At 36.5% G+C, this 23854-nt stretch overlaps 11 protein-coding genes across 11 annotated transcripts; 7 read left to right on the top strand and 4 right to left on the bottom strand.

Annotated features, from left to right (window-relative positions):
• Nucleotides 1-556: 556 nt before the first annotated feature.
• Nucleotides 557-3249, top strand: B0P05DRAFT_554035 (uncharacterized protein). Its single transcript, XM_051579641.1, has 8 exons — nucleotides 557-977; nucleotides 1017-1424; nucleotides 1486-1545; nucleotides 1588-1815; nucleotides 1859-1949; nucleotides 2000-2352; nucleotides 2392-2424; nucleotides 2470-3249. The coding sequence occupies exons 1-8, from the start codon at nucleotides 954-956 to the stop codon at nucleotides 2893-2895; spliced, it is 1623 nt and encodes a 540-aa protein (XP_051431989.1). The 5' UTR covers nucleotides 557-953; the 3' UTR covers nucleotides 2896-3249.
• B0P05DRAFT_554031 (peptidase C65 Otubain-domain-containing protein) lies at nucleotides 3250-4329 on the bottom strand. The gene is made up of 6 exons (XM_051579640.1): nucleotides 4228-4329; nucleotides 4100-4183; nucleotides 4008-4053; nucleotides 3932-3949; nucleotides 3357-3887; nucleotides 3250-3307 (listed from the first exon to the last, which is right to left on the bottom strand). Exons 1-6 carry the CDS (start codon nucleotides 4312-4314, stop codon nucleotides 3276-3278), a joined length of 798 nt encoding a protein of 265 aa, XP_051431988.1. The 5' UTR covers nucleotides 4315-4329; the 3' UTR covers nucleotides 3250-3275.
• B0P05DRAFT_554026 (uncharacterized protein) lies at nucleotides 4330-4780 on the top strand. The gene is made up of 4 exons (XM_051579639.1): nucleotides 4330-4471; nucleotides 4526-4549; nucleotides 4600-4642; nucleotides 4688-4780. Exons 1-4 carry the CDS (start codon nucleotides 4412-4414, stop codon nucleotides 4765-4767), a joined length of 207 nt encoding a protein of 68 aa, XP_051431987.1. The 5' UTR covers nucleotides 4330-4411; the 3' UTR covers nucleotides 4768-4780.
• On the bottom strand, nucleotides 4781-5877 carry B0P05DRAFT_554023 (nucleoside diphosphate kinase). Its single transcript, XM_051579638.1, has 8 exons — nucleotides 5831-5877; nucleotides 5738-5767; nucleotides 5575-5688; nucleotides 5481-5520; nucleotides 5386-5422; nucleotides 5145-5339; nucleotides 4999-5097; nucleotides 4781-4950 (listed from the first exon to the last, which is right to left on the bottom strand). The coding sequence occupies exons 1-8, from the start codon at nucleotides 5856-5858 to the stop codon at nucleotides 4810-4812; spliced, it is 684 nt and encodes a 227-aa protein (XP_051431986.1). The 5' UTR covers nucleotides 5859-5877; the 3' UTR covers nucleotides 4781-4809.
• On the bottom strand, nucleotides 5878-6345 carry B0P05DRAFT_554021 (uncharacterized protein). Its single transcript, XM_051579637.1, has 2 exons — nucleotides 6132-6345; nucleotides 5878-6073 (listed from the first exon to the last, which is right to left on the bottom strand). Exons 1-2 carry the CDS (start codon nucleotides 6192-6194, stop codon nucleotides 5981-5983), a joined length of 156 nt encoding a protein of 51 aa, XP_051431985.1. The 5' UTR covers nucleotides 6195-6345; the 3' UTR covers nucleotides 5878-5980.
• B0P05DRAFT_554017 (hsp70-like protein) lies at nucleotides 6346-8655 on the top strand. The gene is made up of 5 exons (XM_051579636.1): nucleotides 6346-6422; nucleotides 6478-6788; nucleotides 6914-7018; nucleotides 7083-7163; nucleotides 7215-8655. Exons 1-5 carry the CDS (start codon nucleotides 6376-6378, stop codon nucleotides 8525-8527), a joined length of 1857 nt encoding a protein of 618 aa, XP_051431984.1. The 5' UTR covers nucleotides 6346-6375; the 3' UTR covers nucleotides 8528-8655.
• A 1201-nt stretch (nucleotides 8656-9856) lies between these two features.
• B0P05DRAFT_554016 (uncharacterized protein) lies at nucleotides 9857-10865 on the top strand. The gene has a single exon (XM_051579635.1). The coding sequence runs from the start codon at nucleotides 10017-10019 to the stop codon at nucleotides 10608-10610; it is 594 nt and encodes a 197-aa protein (XP_051431983.1). The 5' UTR covers nucleotides 9857-10016; the 3' UTR covers nucleotides 10611-10865.
• A 2027-nt stretch (nucleotides 10866-12892) lies between these two features.
• Nucleotides 12893-13582, top strand: B0P05DRAFT_554013 (uncharacterized protein). Its single transcript, XM_051579634.1, has 2 exons — nucleotides 12893-12984; nucleotides 13032-13582. Exons 1-2 carry the CDS (start codon nucleotides 12945-12947, stop codon nucleotides 13538-13540), a joined length of 549 nt encoding a protein of 182 aa, XP_051431982.1. The 5' UTR covers nucleotides 12893-12944; the 3' UTR covers nucleotides 13541-13582.
• Nucleotides 13583-14747: 1165 nt separating this feature from the next.
• Nucleotides 14748-17642, top strand: B0P05DRAFT_554009 (uncharacterized protein). Its single transcript, XM_051579633.1, has 3 exons — nucleotides 14748-15040; nucleotides 15097-17137; nucleotides 17190-17642. The coding sequence occupies exons 1-3, from the start codon at nucleotides 14811-14813 to the stop codon at nucleotides 17259-17261; spliced, it is 2343 nt and encodes a 780-aa protein (XP_051431981.1). The 5' UTR covers nucleotides 14748-14810; the 3' UTR covers nucleotides 17262-17642.
• Nucleotides 17643-18150: 508 nt separating this feature from the next.
• Nucleotides 18151-18753, top strand: B0P05DRAFT_476111 (uncharacterized protein; the record flags this gene model as incomplete). Its single annotated transcript, XM_051574879.1, has 1 exon — nucleotides 18151-18753. The coding sequence occupies one exon, from the start codon at nucleotides 18151-18153 to the stop codon at nucleotides 18751-18753; it is 603 nt and encodes a 200-aa protein (XP_051431980.1).
• A 259-nt stretch (nucleotides 18754-19012) lies between these two features.
• B0P05DRAFT_639926 (cortical protein marker for cell polarity-domain-containing protein) lies at nucleotides 19013-23541 on the bottom strand. The gene is made up of 7 exons (XM_051583730.1): nucleotides 22769-23541; nucleotides 22532-22725; nucleotides 22260-22486; nucleotides 22004-22211; nucleotides 21386-21951; nucleotides 21216-21328; nucleotides 19013-21166 (listed from the first exon to the last, which is right to left on the bottom strand). The coding sequence occupies exons 1-7, from the start codon at nucleotides 23426-23428 to the stop codon at nucleotides 19166-19168; spliced, it is 3969 nt and encodes a 1322-aa protein (XP_051431979.1). The 5' UTR covers nucleotides 23429-23541; the 3' UTR covers nucleotides 19013-19165.
• Nucleotides 23542-23854: the final 313 nt, after the last annotated feature.

Raw genomic sequence — 23854 nt, 5'->3', positions numbered from 1 at the left:
GATGGAAAGCCTAAATCCGCCCTTTTCTCTCGATTAAAACTTTATTTTTTTTACAAGTATCGATTATGAGAAACCTGCTTGACAAGCGGAAAAATTATTGATTTATCCAAAAAAAGAGAATTGTCCATTTTTCAGTTCTGTTCTTTAGATGAGGTAAGCAATGTACAAGTTACACCGTTCATTTCAATGTGAATTTGAGCATTTCGTTCTTGGCAGAAAATTGCCCTTTCACATTCTTATCTTTATGTCGTCATGCTTACTAAAGAAATAATAAATTGAATGATCTCGTTTGATCTTTGTTTGTTGTAAGCAAGAAAAAAAAATATGGGTATACACCATAGAAGAAACAATGAAATTGTATAGTATTTTTATGCTAGACTCCTCATCATAGATATTCTATAGGTTATCGGCATAGAGAATGTCCGGTATAGCTATACTTGAACAATAAAGGAGTCTGTCTGTCTTTCTTTCTATTTATTGACAAGCTTGCTGGGTACGGATAAACAATAAAACACCACAATGGCATGAATACATATAACCAGCACTTACTGAACTCATATATATATATATATATATATATATGTTGCAATGACTAAAACTAAAGAATATGGTCATAATACGCTAAACGAAGTGACCCCACTATATGCAATATGACAATCGTATTGACAACATACCTTTTATTGCTTTACCAAGAAAAGACCAGAATGATAGCATATCACTGCAAGAAACCAACCTCATGTCAACTCGAGAATAGACACATATAAGTGCTCAATTCATGAATATGAACAATCCCATTGATTTCAACCAACCCAAATATGGAAAGTAAATTGGGAAGCTTGGGAAACACCGTGCGATGAACTCTTTTATATTATACACTTCTCCTTTCCTTTTTTATTCACTAGAGACGTTGGTCTTTCTCTTTTTTTGTCTTCTCTCACTCTTTTTTCTTGTTTATGACTATGGCAACAACACAAAAGGTATATACTCTTCATCACTTTCTTTACTGACTTGATTAGGAACATCGACCTATCCCTTTTGCAGTCTTGAAGATTCAGTTAAAGAATCTCGTAGAACAACACGATTCAAGCGGGCGAGGCGTTTTGTTTACCAAAGACTTGTTGACTTTGATTGATAGATATGAAGTATCTGAAGAGGTCACCTTGCTTACCGAAGTGCAAAAGAAGGCTATCTTGCCTTATACCCTCAGTAACCCCGACTTGGAAATGACACCTGATGATATCCTCAATCTCTTAAAGATTGTCTGTCCACCTCTACCTGTAGCATCAATTTCTGCTCCTACAAAACCACCCATGAGAACAAGAAGTGCTTCTATTCTAAAGAAATCAATGCCTTGGAAAAGAAGGCCTTCAGCTGTTGCTTCTGATATACAGGATAAAGATGAAGGCATTAAAGAAGAGCCTATTGTAATTAAAGAATGATGTCAACACATATATATTCTGACCACCACTATTGTTTCTAAAATAGAATAAAACACCGCCTAGTACGACAGAGGAAGAAGAATCAGAAAAAACTGAAGAAGAACAAGTAAGCAAACATAAGAAGGCATACAAGACTTATACCGAGTAGTATACAAATCAAAAAGAAGTAGCCAGATATTACCGTAGATCCCTAAAACTCACCCAAAGATTAAAGTACTCTGAGCAAAGCTTAGCGTCCATGGCACGTGATAATGAAGATCGTATTGTTGAGTTACAAAATAGGGTAGATGACATGAATCTAGAGGTAATTCGGCAGAGAAAGGAAATTCAAGAATACAAAAGCAAAGAAAAGAACAGTTTGGACCAGATTGGTGCTGTAAGTCGCATGTAAACTAGACAGCTGTATTGAACAAACATAGTTGGAAACACATATTTCAAATATTCAACGGTCTGAGACAGATCAAAAGCAGGTGTATCTATCTATAAAGACGTTGTTTGATGAAAAATGTCGTAAGTTAGAGACACACATTGTTCTTTGTTTTAATAGTCAAGCAATTTAGAGGAGGCACAAAAACTCCATGAATTATTAAGACAAAAAGAAGCAGACCTTGAAAAGACAGAGGATTTATTGAGTACTTTTCAACATGAAGTACAAGGACTTAGTGAAGAAAGAAAGCGCTTGATTGAACTTCAAAACTGTCTTGAGTTAGAGCTGGAAACATCTGCACAAGCACATCAACAACTGGCAGAACAGAAATCAGAAAATGAAAAACTGAAAGAGATCATTGACACACTCAAAACAGATCTGGATGAAGCACTTTATCATCAAAGCAACAATAGCGATTTCTCACTTTTGTCTTCCTCTTCCTCTTCTTTGCTGGTGGAGAAAGAAGATTTACCTACACCAATTAAGGTAAAGGTGAAGTTATGGTATTTAAACTAATCTTGTTAGACATTGGAAAATGAATTGACAGGCAAAAATGAAGTATGAGCACTCTCTATCGCATCAGAAAAACTCATCTTTGTATAGGACATACGATTAAAATACGTACAAGACGAAAAAGACTATTATAAAAACAGAGCAACAGAAACCAAAAAAGATCTTGATCGAGTTCAAAGTGAATTGGATTATTTAAGAAAAGCATTGGACTCGGAGAACAGGTTGCTTGTGAATGAACTGGCTGAACTACGACGCAAAACAACAGCGGCAACAACAATAACAAATAACATTATTCCACCTTCTTCTTCATCTACTCATACAACCATTGTTAATATGGAAGAGAGCCCATCAACATCAATACCCATTTTGAACTCTATTGAACTCAACATACCTGAACCTCCTATTCATGATTTATGGTCTCCTTTGCGTTTGCGTCAATACAAATCTGTTGGCAAGAAAAAGAGAACAGTACAAGACTTGCATGAGGTAAGTAGGAAGGAACAAAAAACTGCCTAAATCAAACACTACCAGACATTAAGCACAAGCAATATTGTGATTGCAAGTTCTGATCAAAAAGACCGTACAACAAAGATCATTACAAAAAGAGACGACAAGGTCATTACAAACACTGCTACTTTTGCCTTGTATACACTTTTTGTCTATTTCTTTGGTATTGTGACATCTACTTTTCTGTTAGATGGTGGAAACCCTCAGTCAGGCTGGGAGCAAGCTTTAGCTGTAGCTACTTCTGGACAAGTACCGAAAAGTAAGGTTTTGGAGATTGTCCTCTATTGGATTGAAAAGCTATTGTTTGAACCTCAAGGATTACCTGTTTCTTAATATCTTACAATAAACATACTACTTTCTTGCATTAAAAGTCGTTGATAAAATTGCGTTTATTCTTTATTATACAGAATATCATAATGTCCTATAGAGAGCAGTTTAAGATCATTCAACAATATCTGTCTTTTGTTTACCTGGTCTGTAAATAAGTTTGATGGCTTTCTTTGACTTTTCCTTTTCATCTTGCTCAGATGGCCAGAATTCATGAATGGCAGCTTGATCATCAACACCACCATCTAAATAAACCACTTGAATAGGCACATCTAAAGCTTTGCTAAGCGCAATGATCTGTAAATGATCAGATTCCCTTCCAAAGGCTTCAACATGCATAGAGCAGAATTCATCAATAGAAATCATTTCATCAATCAAGAATGGCTCGTATTCAGCAGAATGAAGTCTGAGATAGGCTGAAGCAATAAAGCGGAAATGCATCACAATAGCATTACTGATTTCGTCTGATTGAAAATTGACTAAAAGCATATCAGGGTCATTTGGGTTCAAGCCTTTAAACTGTTGTACTGCCACATCATAAAAGTCTTCAAAAGCAAGTTTTTGAAATCCACTGGTTTCTAACAAGTTTTCTGAATGCTTTAGCTTATTCAGATTGGCTTCATATGTTGCCTTGTCTTGCTTCAATGCACTTTCAAACCAAGCAAAAGCAAAAGCTAGTATTAAATTAGTTACTCCATCAAAATTAAGAAGAGAATACCTCTAAAAAAGCAGTTGCCTATACAAAAGAAAAACGTATTTAGCACAAAGATATATACGCGCGTATCACAACTTACCATCACCACGGCACCGTCTTATTTTATCATGTTGATGGCCAAGATTCTATTCAAACAGTTATTATGCAATACAAAAATTGCAAATTACTTGCATTAATTTTACGCAAAAATGGTTCGTTGTCCTTAAATTCTTCCAGTAAATTTGAGACAGGCTCTTCTTGACAAACTAAGGGTATCTTGATCGCGTTTTTTTAATCTAGTGTTGTAAACTACTTTATACCTTTTGAGCTTCTTGGTCTTTAATTTGCTGTTCGAATTCCAAAATTTGTTCGTCAGTAAGCAAAGGTTCTTGTGCGTTGTTGGACATAATAGTAGTAAAAGAAGAAAGAAGAAAAAAGCGACTTCTGATATTCAATTCTAATGTTACATTTTTCACAATCTTTTTCTTTTTTTTTATTTTACAGATGAGCACTCAAGAAATCAAGTTTGATGCCTCTGCTGCATCCGAAGAACTTGCTAACTATGTAAGCAGCCTCTAGAAAACAAAGGAGTAAAAACGCTGATTTTATTCTATATAGTTGACTGAAACTGCAGAGAGACTTGTAACTATATGATTTTTTTCCCTTCTTGTTTGATTTACTCACTGTCTTAGCAAACACGCGTTGAAGATATTACTGGCAATATGGAAAAGAAATGTAAGAGATATAGTTTTAAGATGCCTATACTCATTTTATGGTTAGTGGAAGAAATATATCAGCGTTTAGATAAATTAGAAAGATCCTTAAAAGAAATGGAGCCAAATACAATAGAAGCAAAATAAAATCGATAAGGGTTTCCCCCTTTTGACTTTTGATTTATTAGCTTAGTTTTCAGATTGAACCCATTCAACGTTAGCAGGCTTCCAATCAATCAATTCGTTGGCTTGAGAGAACCACATGCCAATTTCCTTTTCAGCACTTTCGAAGCTGTCACTACCGTGGATAATGTTACGACCGACAGAGACCTATAATACCATCAATGATTTGATTCGCATAGAAAAGGAGCAACTTACACAGTATTGGCCTCTGATAGTGGAAGGATCGGCCTTCAATGGGTCAGTGGCACCGAGAATAACACGGCCGGTACGGATAACATCGGGACCTTCCCAAACCTATTTTGTTTATGTCAGAATTAAAAAGTGGGCATACCGTTGCTTACCATAGCAATGACGGGAGTACCACTGGTGATGTAGTTAACAAGACCAGAAAAGAAAGGACGAGACTTGAGGTCTTCGTAGTGTCTTTCAGCCAATTCCTTGGAAGGAGCAATGGCCTTCATACCAACAAGCTTGTAACCCTTGTCTTCGAAACGAGTGATGATCTTACCGATCAAACCACGTTGAACACCATCAGGCTATTATTTTTTGGTTTAGACTTGATTTTTCTTCAGACTAAATTACCTTAATAGCAATAAAAGTACGTTCACTGGCAGTACCCCTATAGATATAAATAATTAGTCATTCAGAAAAAAAAAATGAAAGGGGGAAATCCATACTTGATACCAGCAACAGGCTTGGAGTCAGCAGAAACGGGCTCTATAAATAAAATTTGAGTACGATTTGTTTAGTAATTTATTATGCATTCCTTACTTTGAAGATAAGCGTAAGAGAGAGCACTAGCAGTGACAACACCAGCAGTAGCAAGAGCAAGGCGTTGAGAACCAGCAGCAGCAGTGGCACGGCTAGCAGTGGCAAAAGTACGAGCTATATACACGTCAATACACGCGTTTTTTTCTAGATAGATTTAACTTACTCTTCAAAGAGGCAGTAGCGGGTCTGACAGCTGTCAATAAAATCAATTAACATATTTGTCTTTTTTTTTTATTTTGTTAATATCATTCATTACCGAAACGGGCAGCGGCACGGGCAAGCATTTTTAATACGTCTTGATTAGAAGAAAAAAGAGTAGAAGAGTTTAACCAAGGCAACTTATATATACATTTCAAAGTCATCTCTTATTGGAGAACTTAAAATAGTCCGGGGTTGTTTAATTGCATCACACAGAACGCGCCTTATACGTTACTATCGACTTCGTAAAAAAAAAGATAATGCGTTTTGTATACAGAGTTTCATAAATATTTTTGTTTATCTATATAAATATAATATTGAGTACCACTTCAATGTATCAAAGTTTTAAAATAAGATACCATGTTAAACGTGCGAAAGTCCATGACAGGGAATATTTCTAGCCCAATCGCTTGTTTCAACATTAACTTTATGCATTTGACAGAAATCTCAGAAGAGCAAGTGGCTTTGAGTTCCGAGGACTAAGTGGTGACTGTTTTGCAACTGAATCGGACCGTCTAAAATTTTTTCTGGTATAACAATTGGATCAATATCAGACCGCTCTTGTTCTTTCCTTTTCTCCTTTGTGAGCTTATAATAGTTGAAATGTCTGCTGAATACGAAGGTGCTATCGGTATTGATTTAGGTACTACGTAAGTTAATCATTGAATTGCATACCAAGAGCATTTGTCTAAGACATTCATATAGCTACTCCTGTGTTGGTGTTTGGGAATCCGAACGTGTTGAAATCATTGCCAACGAACAAGGTAACCGTACTACTCCCTCCTACGTTGCCTTCTCCGACAGCGAACGTCTTATCGGTGATGCTGCTAAGAACCAAGCTGCCATGAACCCCAAGAACACCGTCTTCGATGCTAAGCGTCTTATCGGTCGTCGTTTCGATGATCCCGAAGTTAAGGATGACATGAAGAACTGGCCCTTCACTGTTGTTGACAAGAATGAAGCTCCTTTCATTCAAGTTGAATTCGAAGGTGAAACCAAGACTTACTCTCCTCAAGGTAAAAAAAAATCCCAAGTAAAAAATTTTTTTTCTGGGCAGAAAATTTTTTTTTACTTGCACACACGTTAATCAGTTGTGTGTGCTCTTCCTTGTGACGTTTTTTCTAATGACAATGTTATATAGAAATCTCCTCCATGGTTCTTATCAAGATGAAGGAAATTGCTGAAGCTAAGCTTGGCAAGAAGGTTTCCAAGGCCGTTGTCACTGTTCCCGCTTATTTCAACGACAGTAAGTTTAAATTCATGTGAATTGTGTAGAAGAAAGATAAATTAACCTTTTTTTTTCTTACTAGGTCAACGTCAAGCTACCAAGGATGCCGGTACCATCTCTGGTCTCGAAGTCCTCCGTATCATTAACGAACCTACCGCTGCTGGTAAGAATGATTGAAAAAAAGTGACAGATAATTAAAATAGTATATATATAGCCATTGCTTACGGTTTGGACGCTAATGACAAGAAGGAACGTAACGTCCTCATCTTCGATTTGGGTGGTGGTACCTTCGATGTCTCCCTTTTGACCATCTCTGGTGGTGTCTTTGCTGTCAAGGCCACTGCTGGTAACACTCACTTGGGTGGTGAAGATTTTGATAACAACCTCGTCAACCACTTTGTCCAAGAAATCAAGCGTAAGCATAAGAAGGACATCACTGGTGATGCTCGTGCTCTCCGTCGTCTCCGTACTGCTTCCGAACGTGCTAAGCGTACCTTGTCTTCTTTGACTCAAACCACTGTTGAAGTTGACTCTCTCTTCGATGGTGTTGACTTCCAATCCAACATCACTCGTGCCAAGTTCGAAGAAATTAACTCTACCGCTTTCAACGGTACCGTTGAACCCGTCGAACGTGTCCTCAAGGATGCCAAGATTGACAAGAAGAAGGTTGACGAAATTGTCCTCGTTGGTGGTTCTACCCGTATCCCCAAGATCCAATCTCTCCTTCAAGATTTCTTTGACGGTAAGGAATTGAACAAGTCCATCAACCCTGATGAAGCTGTTGCCTACGGTGCTGCTGTCCAAGCTGCCGTTCTCACCAACCAAGCTGGTAACGAAAAGACTCAAGACCTCCTCCTTTTGGATGTTGTCCCTCTTTCTCAAGGTGTTGAAATGCAAGGTGGCATCATGGCTGTTGTTGTTCCCCGTAACACCCCCATCCCTTGTCAAAAGTCCAAGGTTTTCACCACTGCTGCTGATAACCAAACTACTGTCACTTTCCCTGTCTACGAAGGTGAACGTTTGATGACCAAGGAAAACAACCTTCTCGGTGAATTCTCCCTCTCTGGTCTTATCCCTGCTCCTCGTGGTACTCCTGAACTCCTCTGTACCTTCGATATTGATGCCAACGGTATCTTGAAGGTTACTGCTCAAGACAAGACCACTGGTCGTAAGGCTGATGTCACTATCTCCAACTCTGCCCGTCTTACTGCTGCTGATATTGACCGTATGGTTGAAGATGCTGCTAAGAACGCTGAATCTGATAAGGAACGTGAAGCTGTTGTTCAAGCCAGACAAGACCTCGAATCTTACGTTTACCAAGTTGAAAACAACATCTCTGACCCTAATGTCAACATGAAGCTCCGTCGTGGTGACCGTGAAGCCATTGAAACTGCTCTTGCTGAAGCTATGGAACTCATGGAAATCTCTGCTGACGAAGCTAAGGCTGATGACCTCAAGGCTGCCCAATCTAAGTTGAAGCGTGCTTCTACTCGTGCTTTCGCTCACGTTTACTCTCAACGCCGTTAAGTTCCCTTCATTTCTTTTGGTTCAACTAAATATTAAATCTTGTAAAAAAAAAAGAAATAGTTTTTTGTTTTTAATTTGTTATACATATAAAAAATATTCTGGAGTTTGGCTAGGATTGTAAAGAGAAATATGCTTTGTATCGTTACATTGTTCCAAAGATACTTTAATGCAATCATATTGTGACATTTGTTTGAGATATAGATGAATTTTTTATAACCATCTGCAGCATTTCTTATGGTTAGACGTATTGTTGATCAAATACTAAGCAAGATCAACATTCACTTTAGAATTGATATACTAATGCTTTGAAAAAATTGTCAATAATCAGCTATCGAGATAATTCTATTTTTGCAGTCAACAGAGTATCCCCTTAATTTTCAACCGAAGAGGTGCATGACACTGTCTTTTGTTTTGAAGAGGATTTTTTTTAAAAAAAGTAAAAAGATCGACAATATTGAAATAATTCAAGAGAATGAAACCCTTTGATGTAGTTTTAGTACAAACAGTTTTGAATGATGCATACACGCGAGAGGTTATATGATATTTTTGGATATGTAAGGGAGATTTATGCATACAACAATATTCATCCTTTAATCCAGAAAAATTTCCATAAGTGTATAAAAAGACAGGCATACACAGTTCAAGAATAAGGGATAGATCCAAGAAGGAAGAAATGAAAAAGAAAAGCAAGAAGAAAAAGAAAAAGAGGAGACTGCAATAGGAAGACATCACTTGTGATTGCTCTTTCACTTCTTGTTATTGTCACAAAATAAAAACTGTTATGAAGAAAGAGCAATGCTACAGTAAACTTAATATGAAAAACCTTGTTTATTGCCATATTTATAAAAAGAGTTTACATTGTTACTGGAAAGATAAAAAGGATGATAGCCGGATTCTAATATGACTCCTTTGAATAACTCGTCTTATTTTTCATCCCTTCTTTCTCCTTCTTTGTTTATTGTTTGACTTGAAGAGTGAAAAAAAAAAAAAAAAAAAAAAAAAAAAAAAAAAAAAAAAAAAAAAAAAAAAACTGAAAATCTGATGAGAAACACAGTTGTCTACAGTTTTATTATTTCAATATCAGTCAAAGTCAAAAAAGAAAAAAGAGAAACAGTGGCAATAAACGTACATATATGCATTTGTTTGCCAATAACCATTTACTCCTTAACGCACACTCAACAAAGTGTGATGTCAATAGTCTAATAAAGTTGTAAATTAACGAGAAGGAGGTCAAGAAGTGAATGGAGGAGAATTTGAAAAAAAAAAAAAAAAGATATTTGCAGGCAATAGGGGAACATGCCATTGTTTTTGTTTTTTTTATTATACTCACGCATGCACATGTACTCGTTAAGAAAACTGATGTTTTATTCTGCTTTCGTTTTCTGGGAGAAATATTAATAGTAGATCTCTTTTTCATATAAAAAAAACCTTGTTTCTTGTTACATGTTTTTCCTTTTTCTTTTCTTTCATATTCTTCTTCTACATAAACATGAAGACAAGCTGCACTCTACCTCCAATTTCAGACATCTTGAGTCCTCAAATCCAACATCAAAACAACTTAAAGTACTATCCTTACTCTCGTGATTCACCACAAAAACATCAAAGAAAACCATCTATACTTCAGGTGTCGAATTTGGTAACCCCATCGTTTGAAAAAAATGAAGAAGAGCAAGTCAAAGCCAAACGAAAAAGAGCTTCTCCATCACAACTCACAGTTCTCAATTGCATATTTGAACAGACGTTTTTTCCATCAACAGAACTGAGAATAGAACTGGGGAAACAACTCGGAATGAGTCCACGAACAGTGCAGATTTGGTTTCAGAATAAGCGTCAGTCCATTCGAACAAAAGAAAGGGTCATGAATCAAAAGCATCACGCAATCGCTTCACCTCCCACCTCTCCATCTGTTCAGCATGAGATACCCAGTATAACACGACAGCAACAGCATAAGCAAAAACCAGTTCATATTTTACTTCCACCATTGAGGCTACCTCAACCACCTACGTTCCCGCTGACACCTTCATCGTCTGTTCAATCCAGCCCGACTTACTTTGATCAATCTATTCTGTTTCGTGACCATTAACAGCTTTTTTATTCAAGTATATATGCATACATATTATGCTTTGTGCTTTGTGCATGTGTTCATTTCTAAAAAATATATATATATATACATTAAGATGTGTATGCATACCCTTATTGTTCTTAATCTATGTTTCTTATTCTTACTCTAATATATACCTTCCTTTTCTCTGCCTCTATCTCTAATTTTGAATATACATAATATGCTACAACAATAGCAATAAAAAAGGATTTATATGCTCCATATATTACGATAGACCATTTACTCATAAACCAAATAAAATATCATTTGAAACTATTGTGTATATAATAAATTTTACGAATAGACTATTTCTTACTATGTACGTAGTACTCCTCTATCTGTACTCCTTTTTTTTTCTATACAAGGTAAGCAAGTCAGATTTTCATTTCATTAAACCTTGAATGTATTAAAAAGCATTATTTTAAGTTAAAATTTCATGTATTGTTTGCCTGCTTCTTATTGTGAAATCAGACATAGTGTTTTATTAAATCAAAAAGACACAAGGATAAGATATAATTGCAAGCAATGCAATGCTAGCTGTTCTTCAACAAAGTTCTGGGCAATCCTACACTCACTCAAATGTATAGGAGGTCTACTACTGTTGCTTTCGAGGTATCTTGTACGCTTGTCTAATTTATGGATTATGCATGATTGTTTATAGAGTTTTTGAGCATCCTTGTTTTAAATGTGTCTTAAATTTACTATATATGATCTATTTATAAGGAAAAACTATTTGCTAGAAGACGGTGCATACAAACAATAGTGTGTATTCCAAGCAAAGAATAAACATCCCTTTATTTTTACAAATACAGGGCAGCTCATTTTGCATTATATGTCGAAAGTTTCAATCTCGACAAACCTCGACCAAATAGATAAATTCTCAATGCACGCCTGTGCCTTTATTTTGGAAGAAGAAACAACTAGCTATAGATTTGATTCTCGGTTAAAAATACGACAATACATGACAAATCAAACAGGTTTTTTTTTGTTCAATATGTTTGATATAATGAACCAAAGGAACTAATTATATATGGTAATATTATTTTTTTTCATGACTATCAAGGCAAGTTCAATATATTAAACTTTGTTTTCTCTATAAAAAAGGCTTTAAAGAGATTAACCAAATCAGCGCGCTTTTTAGACTTATTTTTCTCCTGTTCAATATCAAGTTTTTTTTTTTTTTTTTTTTTTTTTTTGATCCCTCAAAAATCACTAGTTTGTTTGTTAGTATATTATATTTTAGCTGATTGTATATGTTTCTGGTTATTTAATCCAGCTGTTTGTAATCCTTTCATATAAAGAACAAAACACAGCGAATTTTTTGCGTGCCATTGCAGTCCATACTTTAAATTTTTCCTTACATTCATGACACTAAAACGGGGTAAATCTTGTATTCCTAAATTGTATGGAGACATTGAATACCATAATGACAGTAATAGTGGCTTCTATTAATTGTTTATCCGTCGATTAAAATGAACGTCGCTAGTTTTTTTTAGGTGAAAAAAAAATAATTAAATGATTACTGAATTAGGTAAATATTGACGATCTCCCACCAATCCCATGAATGATGAGTGTTGTTGTCATACAAACACCATTTGTTCTTCTTCACTTGTAGCATTGCATTGAGTAACAATCAAACAAGTATAACAATGATCTCATTGCAACAATCATTTTTCTCCTTTGTGTTTCAAAGAATAGTTTGTACTCGCTTGCTCGGACCTCATATGTTAAATTAGACAACTAAGACTGGAACCGGGATCTCCGATAAAACAGAAAGAAATCTATCTTTGTGTTCATTGCTTATTTGAAAAAAAGAAAAAAGAGGAAGCGTTGAAAAATTAGTTCTGAATACGATACAGAAAAGGAAGGAGGGCAGTCAAGAGCGAATTCTGCTATTTTGTTAAATAAATAAATAAAAAAGAAAAGGGTCCCTTTTTTCATAGGGCGTGGGTACCTTTGAAAATAAAAAACAAACTCCACTTGTCTGTCTGCTCAAACAACTAGTTGACCCTAGTCTATGATGGTTTTCAAAGCAAGCACGTGACTTGGAAGTTGCTTGGGCTTAAAAAGAATCCATGATTTTTTTTTTCTCTCCTTTTTTCTTTTTTCTTCAACACAGTTCTTTGTTTCGATAACAAGGATTTTTTTTTTAAATTTATACCTTTTTTGAAAAAAGCTCTTTATATATATATATATATCTTTTCTTCTTCTTTTTTCAGCTGGTCCTGTTAAATTATACATATTTAATCCATTTACATATACTCAAAAAAAAAAAAAAATACACACACACTTTACATAAAAGGAGAAAAACAAACAATGACTTTAAGCAAAGAATTTACTAAGCTCAACATCAAAGGTAAGAGAATTAAAAAAAATAAAAAAAAAACTCACATTTTTTTATAGATACCGAAGAAACAACCAGGAGTTGTTCACAGCTTGAGATCGATAATGCTTATCTTAAGCAGCAAAACCAACACTTAAACAGAGAATTATCATTTGCAAGATATACTATCAATGCGTTAAAGGGAATTGCCAACCAAAGAGATGTAGCTCTTGATGAAACCAGGCAGGAACTGGAAAAAGCTTTGCAGCACATCCAACTTTTGACTTGTACCTTGAGACAACAACAAAGATATAGCAACCTATCTGGTATAGGCCTTGTTCAAGATACTGATTTGTCTGACGATCAAGAGTTGTCTGAAGAAGACGAGTTTGAAGAACAAAAGCAACAACAGCAGCAAGCACAGCAGCAAGCACAGCAGCAACAAGCACAACAACAAAGACGTCGTCCTACCGTCGACATCATGTCCAAGCTACCCTTACGTCAACCACCCTCTATGATGACGGATCAGATTTTCATGCCCGAACATCATCACGTTAACGACGCTCATAAGGTCCTCTTGCATTATTAAGTTGATGTTGAATAAAGATGTTTCATTGGTTTATTTTTTTTATTCTTGCTTGTCTTTTTCTCAGACAGAAAGGAAACAGAAAGTTACCTACGTGTCTAGAATGATCTATTTTTGCGGATGTTTATTTAAAAATTATACTTTTTTGGTGTTTTACTGCAGATCATTAAAAAAGCAAGTATTCACATTATTAGCACACTTGCACACTAGCACAATCGGACATAGGTCTGAAAAAGTGTAGCCTAATTCTAATTTAAGTGCTGTAGAACAAAGAAAAAAAAAAAAGAAGAGAAATCAACCTTTTTTTTTTTCCTTCTGTCTGTTTAGACGAACAGGATTTCTGTTTTACAGAAAAAAATGACAAAGAAGCATTCCAAATAAATGTGCCTAGCAACTTTGGATCTTGATACAACTTTGCGTGGCACAACTTTGTATCAACTAGGTTTACATGCTAGTTTTATTTCGAATTTGCGAATATTTCAAGTATGCTCATGGGCCTAAATTCCTATTGGATTTTAAACCCCTTAATCAACATGAGTAGGTTGAACACTTACACCAGTCAGTGTATGCATGCATACAGTTACTGCTTGTATGCTTTTCTTTCTTATATAAAAACAAGTATGGCGGGATTCCAATGTCTTGCAGCATGAATTCTTCATTGCTATAAAAAAAAGACTCGATTTGTCTGAAATATCGGATAACACAAGATAAAGGAGCGCTTTTAGCAAGCTTGAAAGGACTTCTTTTTTTTATTTTATGAGAAGCATATTTGTTTTTGCTATTTCCCGAAAAGAGCAGTTGTCATTTGTGATTCCAGGTCCGAGTGAAATGATGATGAAATGCCATATGGATGATATTGACACTATGAGGCTTACCTAAAATTCCCCTATCAATGACAGTAACAAAAGAAAAAAAAAGCTATTTTGACTAGCGTCTTGGTCTTCTCGTTTAACATGATTATTTATAGAGTAAGAAAGTGATGTTTTGACTTGGAATATCTGTCAGAGCATGAACTCCTCGTGTTTGACATAATGTATCTTTTTCAGCAAATATGAGAATGCCTTTGGGGGCAGAAAAAGAAAAAGAGCCAGAAACAAAATGCTCAAATTAAACTGATAAAGGCTTGGAGATTCTCTTTCGCTTGAAAAATGTGTGTATATGTTCGTGTGATGTGTCCACATTCGCCAAACAAAAAAATTCAAACTCCACTCTTTTTCTCCCCTTGATTTAAATTGTCTCGTCTTCCCTTTCACTCTCTTTTTCTTCATCCAGTATGTCAAGGATACTAAAACAACCTTCTATTTCTGTCAGAGCACCTAAAAGCCGCTTTCAGCCCAAAGAGGAAGAACCTAGTAAAATAGGTCAACGTGTGACTATACCTAGTCTAGATAACTTGACTGGTACACTTCGATATATGGGCCCAGTGGATTTTAAGACTGGTGTTTGGGCAGGTGTTGAGCTTGATTCAAAAGGTCAGGGAAAAAATGATGGTAGTGCGCAAGGGTAATGGCTTTATACAGACATTGACTTTTTAGAAAACCACTTACAAGTGTTATTAGAAAGAGATATTTTACCTGTCCTCCAAAGTCTGGTATCTTCATTAGTGCAAGCAAGATAATCATACAGCCACCTGCTTTGCCTATCTCTAAACCATCCACTTCAGTTTCAACGCGTCGCTCTAATTTGCCAATAACGAGAAATGGGTCTAGCAATACAGCTACACCAAGAATGAGAGCCTCGAATTCTTCTACCACATCAAATAGTAGTGTCAAAAAGACTTCTACTTTGCGCTCTTCGGCTATCCCCACTACATCAAGCGTAGCAAGACCACCTAGTATGACAAGATCGCCTTCATCTCCTGCACCACCACCATTATCAGCTTCTGCACCTACAAATACCACGATTGAATCATCACCTTCTTCTTCATCTTCTTCTGTTCCCAACAAAAAGTCAGCTCCTACTCCAACCCCTCCTCCTCAAAGAAAGCAACAAACACCCATGCCTTCTACACCTACACCACCTGTTGTAAATGAGCACCAAGAAACTACAAATCAACTGTATGAAATGCTAGAAAAAGTACAACGCGAAAGAGATCAGTTATTGGCTCAAATGAAAACAAAGGAAACGGCATGGGAACGCCTTGTGTCTTCTAGAGAAAGTTTGTCCCTGCAAGTTCAAGAAAATGAATCACAATGTCAACGTTTATCAAGAGAATTGGAATTAGCGCAAAGCGAAGTCGAACGTTTACAGCATAGTCTAGCAGAAAGAGATGCTTCGATTGCAAAGAATCAGCGTGATGAAGAGAAGCAGACACAAGATCAAAAGCGCATTGAACGATTAGAGACCCTTGTGCGTGACCTACAAAACCAACTTGAAGCAGCTAAAGAGGAAAAAGTGCAGCTGAATAGAGAGCATGCAGGTGCTGTAGAGCAAGTGCGGAGAGAATTAGCAGCTAATGAGTCTATGACGGCTTCTTTGGAAAAGGAATGCGAAGAATTAAGAAGAGCTGGATTAGAAGCCATTCGAGCTTATGAGGATTCTGTGATACAGATCAAGGAAAAACATGAATTAGAATTGAAGCAAAAAGAGCAACAAATTCAGCAACTGGAATACAATATTGCTGACCTGAAGCATAAGCAGAGCACTTTGTTTGACGACGATGAGCAAGATATTGATACACGCTTAAATGAAATGCGAAATGCCTCCATGAGCCATACTATGAATGGCAGTAGTACAGAAGCAGATCAAAGACACCGTCTAGAAGAACAATTAGAGCTCGCTATGGCTGAATTGGATCATGAGCGTGTTACTATTCAAACATTGCAACAAGAAATGGAGCAAATGAAAATTGAACATGCTCAAGCTAGACAGCAGGCTTTGACAATGGAACAAAAGTATGAAAGCCTACAAGCTGATTTCGAGAAAGAATTAAATGATAAAAAACGTTTGATTGAAGAAGCAGATAATGCATTTGAGGCCCAAGCCAAAGCTGAGGACGAACATTATCAGATGAAATTATCGAAAATGGCTCTTGAAAAGGAATTCAATGAACTGTTAGAATCAAACAAGCAATTGGAGCAAGACTACAACAATTTGATGGATGAAATGCTGGCACTAGAAAAACAGGCTTTGAAGAAACCTGTCGATGGTGGATTAGCAATTGTAAATACATCAGCTGATACAACAGTTTTACAAGAAAAGATTCAACAGCTTGAAAAAGAAAACGAATCCCATCGCAATAGTCTATCAGCAGAAAAGAAGCAAGTGACTCAACTAAGTAAAGACCTAGCAGAGCTGGAATCCCTAGTTGAAAATCGTGTGTTTGGTGAAGCAGACTTGGAAGAAAAGCTAGAAGCCGAGAGAAAGAAAGTGGCTTCATTGGAAAGAGAATTAAATGCACTAAAGAATAGAACGAGCATGCACAGTAAAGATATCCTTATGTCACCTACTACTATAGCAGGTCCTTCCCCCACACCCTCACCACATCAGAAGCATAATTCTAATGATGATAATCTCTCCAAATATTGTGAATTGTGCGATGGATATGGTCATGACGTTTTAGAGTGCAAAAACGAATTGTCCTTGGCTGATGGTCAACTAGTAAGTGAATAAGCGTACAAACTAAGAAGAAAATATTTACGTATTGTCTTAGTTTTGTGAGAATTGTGATGACTTTGGCGATCATATCACAGACGAATGCCCTAATCAAGATGAAACTTTCTAAAAAAGACATACTTGTGTATATAAAGAGAACTGTAAATCAATCTATAATCACTTTTTTTTTTTACTATACTTTTTCACTCTCTTGTAAAGAAAGCGTTGTACACATTGAAGCATAACAAAACGACACAGAAAAGAAAAATATAGTAGTTGCTATTTCATGATTAATTACAACAGGTAAAAAAAAAAAGGGCTTTGCTTGCTTTGTATACGTCTATTTGTCAATTTTGAACTATAGCTACAGCGTCAATAGAAGGAAAGTATCGAGATCTAAAGAAAGGAAGAAAGTTGATATACAGAATAAAATAAAAGGTCCTATTTTGCTACTATAAATTACTTTATACTCATGTTTTGACTTTGACATAGTACCTGATTTACTCAACCTGTCTTATTCATCCTGTTATCTATTACAAAGCCGAAACCTCCTTTTTGTGATAACAAGAGCTTTCAGATTTTCCTTATGATGCCTATGGACCCTATTGCAATTTGCATGAATAAGGTGTGTTTAGAGTCCGATGACATGTAGCAACATGTCCCCTTTTTTATCTTTTTTGATTGATTTTTTTGTCAAATTAAAAAGGTCAATTGTCTCTTTTCCTTCTCTCTCTCTCTCTCTCTCTCTCTCTTTACTTTTCTTTTTTATTTTATTTTTCTGAAAAAAGATAACAGACATGTCTAATGAAACCCTTTCTTACTTGCATAATATCTATTCCCGTTTAAAATCTAGAGGGGAAAGGATCTTTTCTTCATCCTCTTCAATTGCTTCTTCAGCAAGCAGTGCTTTTGTTCAGACACCGATAAGCGAAACCGCATATTTTGACATCTACAATCATGAAGTTGATATCAATGTAACTGAAAGTCAAGACTACTGCATGATTGATACATCAAAGACTATGTCAACTAAGCAAATACTAAATCTGATAAACAGGCAACCATTTGCTTTCTCAGAATCTCATCAAACAGATATAGTGTGCGAATTCAATACGTTGCTTATTGAAATCAAATCTGTTTGTCATCGACTTGATAAATGTCGAAAAGCAATTCAGTTTGCCCAAACAAAAGAAACCATAGGGAAGGATTTAATCCACATTATTCATTTTATAATCAATCGGTATTATTGTGATCCTTTGTATGGCAACAGTTTTATATCCTTAATAGGGCTTTTGATGGTTGCCCTTCAAGTACTGGATACAGAAGATGAAGTGCAAAGACAATTGATGGATGAAAACCATATTGGCCGCATTATTATGATGCAAATGAGTGCAGTGCTTGAACTAGTAAAGAGCACATACACGTATTATTTGTCTATTGATTCGCAAATCGAATTGTTCAAAATTGCACTTGATTATCAATTTGAGCGAGAAGACATAAATCATATCTGGTTCCCAGTACTGAAAGAGACCTGCTTACTGTTGACTAGACGAGATCCAAACTGGGACTGTAAAGGTGAATATGACAATATCTGTTCAATGGCCACTAGTTTGTTGTTTGATTAACTCAACTACACAAGAAACCTTTGTTTTCGTTTTCCTTTTGTGTACTTTTGTTTTATAAGCATTGTTTGTAATAAAGCCCAAATACTGCGGCACTGTACTCATTCATTTATTGACAGACACGTGTTCAATGTAATTGTGTATTTAGCTTCCAAGCCATAAGGTGAACCTGTCAAGTTTCAATTGAAGTTAAACAGTACAATATTAATTTTACAAGTGGCAATGGACGTCTAGTCGACAATTATCGTAATATACTAGTACATTATTTGTAATAGCAATTTTATTATATAATGATACTTAAGACAGAATAAGAACGGTGTAATAAGATATAGTAGTATTATAGAAGCAAGTCTATCTTTTTGTAATATTAAGGGGTTATGAATAGGAATGAAAATGTATAGGTGTATGAATAAATCTAAATGGGAGGAGGAGGTTTGGCTCTTGAGACATAGTTACTGGGGAATAAACCAGAGACAGGATTGCCCGAGCCATCGTCTTTGTATCCCATCCACCATACATTATCAGTGGCATCTGTCACAACAATAGGTACATGTGCATCAAAAGCCAATTCACCAAATTCTTTGGCTTCAAATGGATACTTTGCGTAATAAACTTTAGGTGCTTCTTCAGTAGCTGCTCCACCGGTATTGTCACTCTTAAGTGCATTTGCTAAGAGTACACTAAAAGGAACGCCTATACTACCGGAGAGTCCACTTGAGTTTCTCAAACGACTTGCACCACCTCCTGCAGTAGATGCATCAGCCATGTCCATACTGTGACCGCGATGTGTTTCAAAAGCAGTGGAGTAGCCAGAAGTCATGGTATCTCTATTGCTATAAGCTCCTGCACCAACAGCAGCACCAGCAGCACCAGCAGCACCAGCAGCACCAGCAGCACCAATAGAAGGACCGGCATCGCCACTCAAATTGGCAGCATCTAACATGGCCAATAAACTAGAAGGTCTATGCTTTGGTTTCCATGCTTTCATGGGATCTTGATCATACGCAGCCACGACCGTATTACGACGTTTAAAGAACAAAATGATAAATGCACAGCCAATCAAGACAAAAATAATGGCTAGTGAAATGGCAATGGAGATCAAAATAACAGCAGGCACAGATAAATAACGACGATGTTGTGAAACAGAGGTACAACATGGAACAGCAGTAAATACACGGCCAATGGTACCTGAAGAACCATTGGTAGAGGCAGTCAAGAGATAAGGATGCCAATTGGTACCATCAAAAAAGGCAGCACTGCTGCTTCCAAAATCAGGAATTTGTAAGTGACCCACGGCCAAAAGCATGGTATCAGAGTTGGCTGGATAGCGTGCAATAGAAGCATCAGAGGAAGAAGAAATGGGAGCCCACAACAACTGGTTAATTGAGCTTGAAACACCAAGGTTGTTAGCGATAGTGGTAAAGTTTTGACCGTTCCAGACACTAAGGTAGGATGTGTTTTGCGACGTTCCTGAAACAAGGTAGGTTTGATCACTTTGATGCACTACGGATGTAGGGAGCGTAACTTGATTGTCACTAGGTGCTGCATTCCAAGAGGCACTTGAAGAAGTAGTATCAATAGTAGCTAAACTTGATTTCGATTGACCTACAGTTAAATCACCTACAACCGTAAGGAGGCCATTATCGTCTACCAACATGTCATTGACAGTGCCAGAAATCCCTTGATTTACTTGGTTCCATTGACGCGAGTTTGTCGAGAGCTTACAGATAGAGTTGCAGTCGAGTAAACCTGCATAAGCAAAATCACCAGCAACATAAATCGATTTCCCATCTCCTGAAGGAGTAATGACTTTAACCAGACCAGGCTGCTGATTATTTGTAAATATACCATTGGTGGGCAACAAAGTCTGTTTTTCCAGATCATATGCAGCAAAGCTTGCAAGAGAGATGGAATCCACGGTACCACTAAATTGACCACCGATCAAAAGGGTGTTTTGAACAACAGATAAAGCACGGATGTCTCCTTGAATACCTTGAAGCAATCCCTGCCAGGCTCCTTGATTGTAAATAGCAAGAGAATAGACAGTGTTGTTAAGATGGAATGAGCCAGCCAATACAAGTGAGTCTTTCCAATAGACACCAACACTGACGCGAGCGGAAGGATCTGCTTCTGTAATGGAACTAAACTGGTTAGAACTTAGAGAGATAGCATCTTCTACACGGTATGTTTGCGCCGTCTTGATGTCACCAAAATACAGTTGAGTGTTGGAATCAATCTTGAGTCGATTATTTACTGGGCCCAAGATAAAGGACAAAGGTGTTTCAAATTTCTTGTCACTCAAATTCCATTCAGCATTGTTGAAAAGTACTGTATTACCAGTAGCATTAAATGGTCCAGACAGATGAACAATGTTCTCATCTAACATATACAAATGATCCACCTTGTCATTAACACCCTAAAATTGTACATTGTTAAATCATTTTGATAAAGTTATTTGCACATACCTGATCCATACTAGACCATGTATTTGTCTGAATATCATAGATAGCAACATGATTCAAATTGCCATCTTGTTGAGGAACAAGTGTATTGTTAAAAGCACCTCCTATAACAAGATCTAAAATAAAAATAAAGTAAAGATAAGTAAAGTAATGGCAAAGGAAAAAGCACTTACGGGAATCAACAAGCAATAAAGCACTGACATTGCCATTCAAGCCATTGCTCACTAAAGGTTGGAATGCACTTAATGCAAAATCATATGCTACTAAATTACTAAATGTGGAATTCATGCTAAAATAGCCACCGATATAGAGTGTAGCATCATTGGACTGTAATGCATGCACAACAGCATTAGAAGGCAATTGTTGTGCAAGTGCGGTCCATGTATTGTTTATAGGATAGTAAACCATAAGACTGGAAAGCGAAGCTCCTGTGGTGTTTCTGATGAATGCCATAGAATCGCCAATTAATGAAATAGATTCTGTAGAAGATGTTGTTGCATTAGGTGCAATCTTCATAACCACTGAAGGTTGAAATGTAGAAGTAGAGGCTGAAACAGTGCCTGAATAAATCAAGACTTGTTGATCTGACACGATATTTTGGTCCAAAAGGTATGTTGTCACGTTGCCTGGTGTCATTTCAATTGTAAGCTGAGCTTGTGTGCGTTGGTTACAAGTACTTGTGCCTACACAACCTGGTGTAGTGATATAGACATCGTAAAATCCTTGGCCGGAAATGTAACTAAGATGTATATTAGCTTACAAAATGATTAAACTTTATATGTGCTATTTACGGTTTATAAGTGACAGACGCATCTGATGTCTGTAATTCGGTTGTAGGTATTGTAGAAACCAAAAAATTTTGATAGGTACTATAAGAATAGATTTGTGTCCAGTTACCAGTCGTAGTAGCAATAGAAGCACTAGAAGAACCAACAGAAGCATCGCAAACACCACTTGATGCATTGTTGCTGTTCGTAATTTCTGGTTGAAGAGTAACATCTAGTGATGCAGATATTAAACACTATTATGTTTATTTTAATGCTTTACCTGATCTAAATATGCTGACACCGCCTAAACCACCAGCAGATCCATACCAAGTATCGATGTTGATTCGAATACCATTTGTTGTTACTGGCTGCATGACAGTAAAATCTTGGTATTCAATGGACGAATCATTTGATAAGAAACATTGCTCCGAACAAGTTGAGGTTTGTTTAGTGATAGGATCTGTGTACGATAGATTAAAATACTGGTTTGAACCTAATGAAATGATGCTACACATAAGGTAAGACGTTGTTTTGTGCACTTTGAAGACTCACTTGAATATGTTGGTGTTATCACCACTAACGTGCGCATTTTTTATACGAAATACAGAAGGTTGAAATGGAGAGATAAACTCAGCTTGCCAATAGCCAGGGACACCATCTTGAAGCAACCATGGTGACTGAGAACAAATCACACTAGAGGGAGTTGTGTAATTACCAAAGTTGGCACCATTTCCACTAGAAATAGTCTAAAAGCAATTAAGCAATGTTGTCAGCCAAGAATATACTTACTGCTGATGAGACCAAATTGATGGGGCGACTTGTGTTTTGATTGAAAAATTCACCATCGCCTGTGGCATCAAATCGTCCACCAAACACAATAGACTGCGCATGTTGTACAATAGAATAGACAGGGCCATTAAATCCTTTCCAAGGTAAAGGTGACCATTGATCGTTATTCCATAAGGCAATGTGGCCAGAATATTGTGATGCATTTGTGTTGATGGGGGCTGTAAAATCACCACCCACATAGACTGCACTAGTATTGCTACACAGAAGAGATGTTACGGGCCCATCTAAGCCTTGCTGCAATGCGTAGAATTGTCGGGTTTGGGTATCAAATCGAGCAATATGGTTATAGGTTGTGGTATTGATTGAAGTAAAGTTTCCAGCTAATATAAATTGAGTGTCCGATAATTGACAAGATGTCTGAACAGATCCATTTACACTGGCGAATAACTGAAATAAGGTTTTGCTGTCACCAGTAGCTAATACAAGAGCATTCGTGTCCAAAGTTTCGAATTGGTTGGGCTGTTCATAGACTGAAAGGCCAGCATAATCACCAATAAAGCCCAACTGTCCTCCAACTGAATCTAGCTCAATCGAGGGTACCTGCGCAAAGGACTTGCAGCAGAATAAAGTAAAAATAAGGTACCATAGTATTAAAACCATGACCTGTTAGTTAATGAATGTAATATGGGGTATAAAAAATCTTTTTTTTTATGAAAGAAAAAAAGAGAAATAAAAAAAGGGATTCGTTACAAGAAAAAGAGAAAGAGAGAGAGAAAAAAAAAGGAAGGAAAAGGAGAACAAAAAAAAAGGGAATTGAAATTATAAATTGATTTAATTTTATTTTCTTACTGCTTTGTTTCTTTATTTACGTTGAATAAACATAAACACAATGAAAATTATGCTCTTTGTAACTGTTACTATATCAAAGAGACCATTTTTTAAGTGAATATTTACTCTTGAAATAAGGAACGTGTAAAATGTACATACGCCTGACCGTATTTGGTATCAAGGGCACTCCTCTAATTCAAATTCAGATAATTCAAATTCCCGATAAAGGTACACACTTGTTTCAAACCTGTCATCATT

This window comes from Gilbertella persicaria (assembly GCF_025201335.1).
Source record: "Gilbertella persicaria strain CBS 190.32 chromosome Unknown B0P05scaffold_39, whole genome shotgun sequence".
NCBI lineage: Eukaryota > Fungi > Mucoromycota > Mucoromycetes > Mucorales > Choanephoraceae > Gilbertella > Gilbertella persicaria.
Note: the sequence above shows the minus strand (reverse complement) of the source record. Positions and strands in the feature narration are given on the sequence as shown.

What these genes read in the sequence shown, in the direction of transcription:
- B0P05DRAFT_554021 (XM_051579637.1), bottom strand. Translation starts at nt 6,194, where the DNA reads ATGTTGAAACAAGCGATTGGGCTAGAAATATTCCCTGTCATGGACTTT. An exon ending in ACTTTCGCACGTTTAACATG is followed by an intron (nt 6,074 to 6,131) that starts GTATCTTATTTT and finishes ATATTTATATAG; the next exon opens with ATAAACAAAAATATTTATGA.
- B0P05DRAFT_639926 (XM_051583730.1), bottom strand. Translation starts at nt 23,428, where the DNA reads ATGGTTTTAATACTATGGTACCTTATTTTTACTTTATTCTGCTGCAAG. An exon ending in GATAACACCAACATATTCAA is followed by an intron (nt 22,487 to 22,531) that starts GTGAGTCTTCAA and finishes CCTTATGTGTAG; the next exon opens with CATCATTTCATTAGGTTCAA. An exon ending in GCGTCTGTCACTTATAAACC is followed by an intron (nt 21,952 to 22,003) that starts GTAAATAGCACA and finishes TATACATCTTAG; the next exon opens with TTACATTTCCGGCCAAGGAT.
- B0P05DRAFT_554016 (XM_051579635.1), top strand. Translation starts at nt 10,017, where the DNA reads ATGAAGACAAGCTGCACTCTACCTCCAATTTCAGACATCTTGAGTCCT.
- B0P05DRAFT_554035 (XM_051579641.1), top strand. Translation starts at nt 954, where the DNA reads ATGACTATGGCAACAACACAAAAG. An exon ending in ATTTACCTACACCAATTAAG is followed by an intron (nt 2,353 to 2,391) that starts GTAAAGGTGAAG and finishes TAATCTTGTTAG; the next exon opens with ACATTGGAAAATGAATTGAC. An exon ending in AATTGACAGGCAAAAATGAA is followed by an intron (nt 2,425 to 2,469) that starts GTATGAGCACTC and finishes ATCTTTGTATAG; the next exon opens with GACATACGATTAAAATACGT.
- B0P05DRAFT_554023 (XM_051579638.1), bottom strand. Translation starts at nt 5,858, where the DNA reads ATGCTTGCCCGTGCCGCTGCCCGTTTCG. An exon ending in CCGTGCCGCTGCCCGTTTCG is followed by an intron (nt 5,768 to 5,830) that starts GTAATGAATGAT and finishes TTTTATTGACAG; the next exon opens with CTGTCAGACCCGCTACTGCC. An exon ending in CGCTACTGCCTCTTTGAAGA is followed by an intron (nt 5,689 to 5,737) that starts GTAAGTTAAATC and finishes ACGTGTATATAG; the next exon opens with CTCGTACTTTTGCCACTGCT.
- B0P05DRAFT_554013 (XM_051579634.1), top strand. Translation starts at nt 12,945, where the DNA reads ATGACTTTAAGCAAAGAATTTACTAAGCTCAACATCAAAG. An exon ending in TACTAAGCTCAACATCAAAG is followed by an intron (nt 12,985 to 13,031) that starts GTAAGAGAATTA and finishes ATTTTTTTATAG; the next exon opens with ATACCGAAGAAACAACCAGG.
- B0P05DRAFT_554026 (XM_051579639.1), top strand. Translation starts at nt 4,412, where the DNA reads ATGAGCACTCAAGAAATCAAGTTTGATGCCTCTGCTGCATCCGAAGAA. An exon ending in CCGAAGAACTTGCTAACTAT is followed by an intron (nt 4,472 to 4,525) that starts GTAAGCAGCCTC and finishes TATTCTATATAG; the next exon opens with TTGACTGAAACTGCAGAGAG. An exon ending in CTGAAACTGCAGAGAGACTT is followed by an intron (nt 4,550 to 4,599) that starts GTAACTATATGA and finishes TCACTGTCTTAG; the next exon opens with CAAACACGCGTTGAAGATAT.
- B0P05DRAFT_554031 (XM_051579640.1), bottom strand. Translation starts at nt 4,314, where the DNA reads ATGTCCAACAACGCACAAGAACCTTTGCTTACTGACGAACAAATTTTG. An exon ending in AAGACCAAGAAGCTCAAAAG is followed by an intron (nt 4,184 to 4,227) that starts GTATAAAGTAGT and finishes AACGCGATCAAG; the next exon opens with ATACCCTTAGTTTGTCAAGA. An exon ending in CAAACTTATTTACAGACCAG is followed by an intron (nt 3,308 to 3,356) that starts GTAAACAAAAGA and finishes TGCTCTCTATAG; the next exon opens with GACATTATGATATTCTGTAT.
- B0P05DRAFT_554009 (XM_051579633.1), top strand. Translation starts at nt 14,811, where the DNA reads ATGTCAAGGATACTAAAACAACCTTCTATTTCTGTCAGAGCACCTAAA. An exon ending in AATGATGGTAGTGCGCAAGG is followed by an intron (nt 15,041 to 15,096) that starts GTAATGGCTTTA and finishes AAGTGTTATTAG; the next exon opens with AAAGAGATATTTTACCTGTC. An exon ending in CCTTGGCTGATGGTCAACTA is followed by an intron (nt 17,138 to 17,189) that starts GTAAGTGAATAA and finishes GTATTGTCTTAG; the next exon opens with TTTTGTGAGAATTGTGATGA.
- B0P05DRAFT_554017 (XM_051579636.1), top strand. Translation starts at nt 6,376, where the DNA reads ATGTCTGCTGAATACGAAGGTGCTATCGGTATTGATTTAGGTACTAC. An exon ending in GGTATTGATTTAGGTACTAC is followed by an intron (nt 6,423 to 6,477) that starts GTAAGTTAATCA and finishes ACATTCATATAG; the next exon opens with CTACTCCTGTGTTGGTGTTT. An exon ending in TAACGAACCTACCGCTGCTG is followed by an intron (nt 7,164 to 7,214) that starts GTAAGAATGATT and finishes GTATATATATAG; the next exon opens with CCATTGCTTACGGTTTGGAC.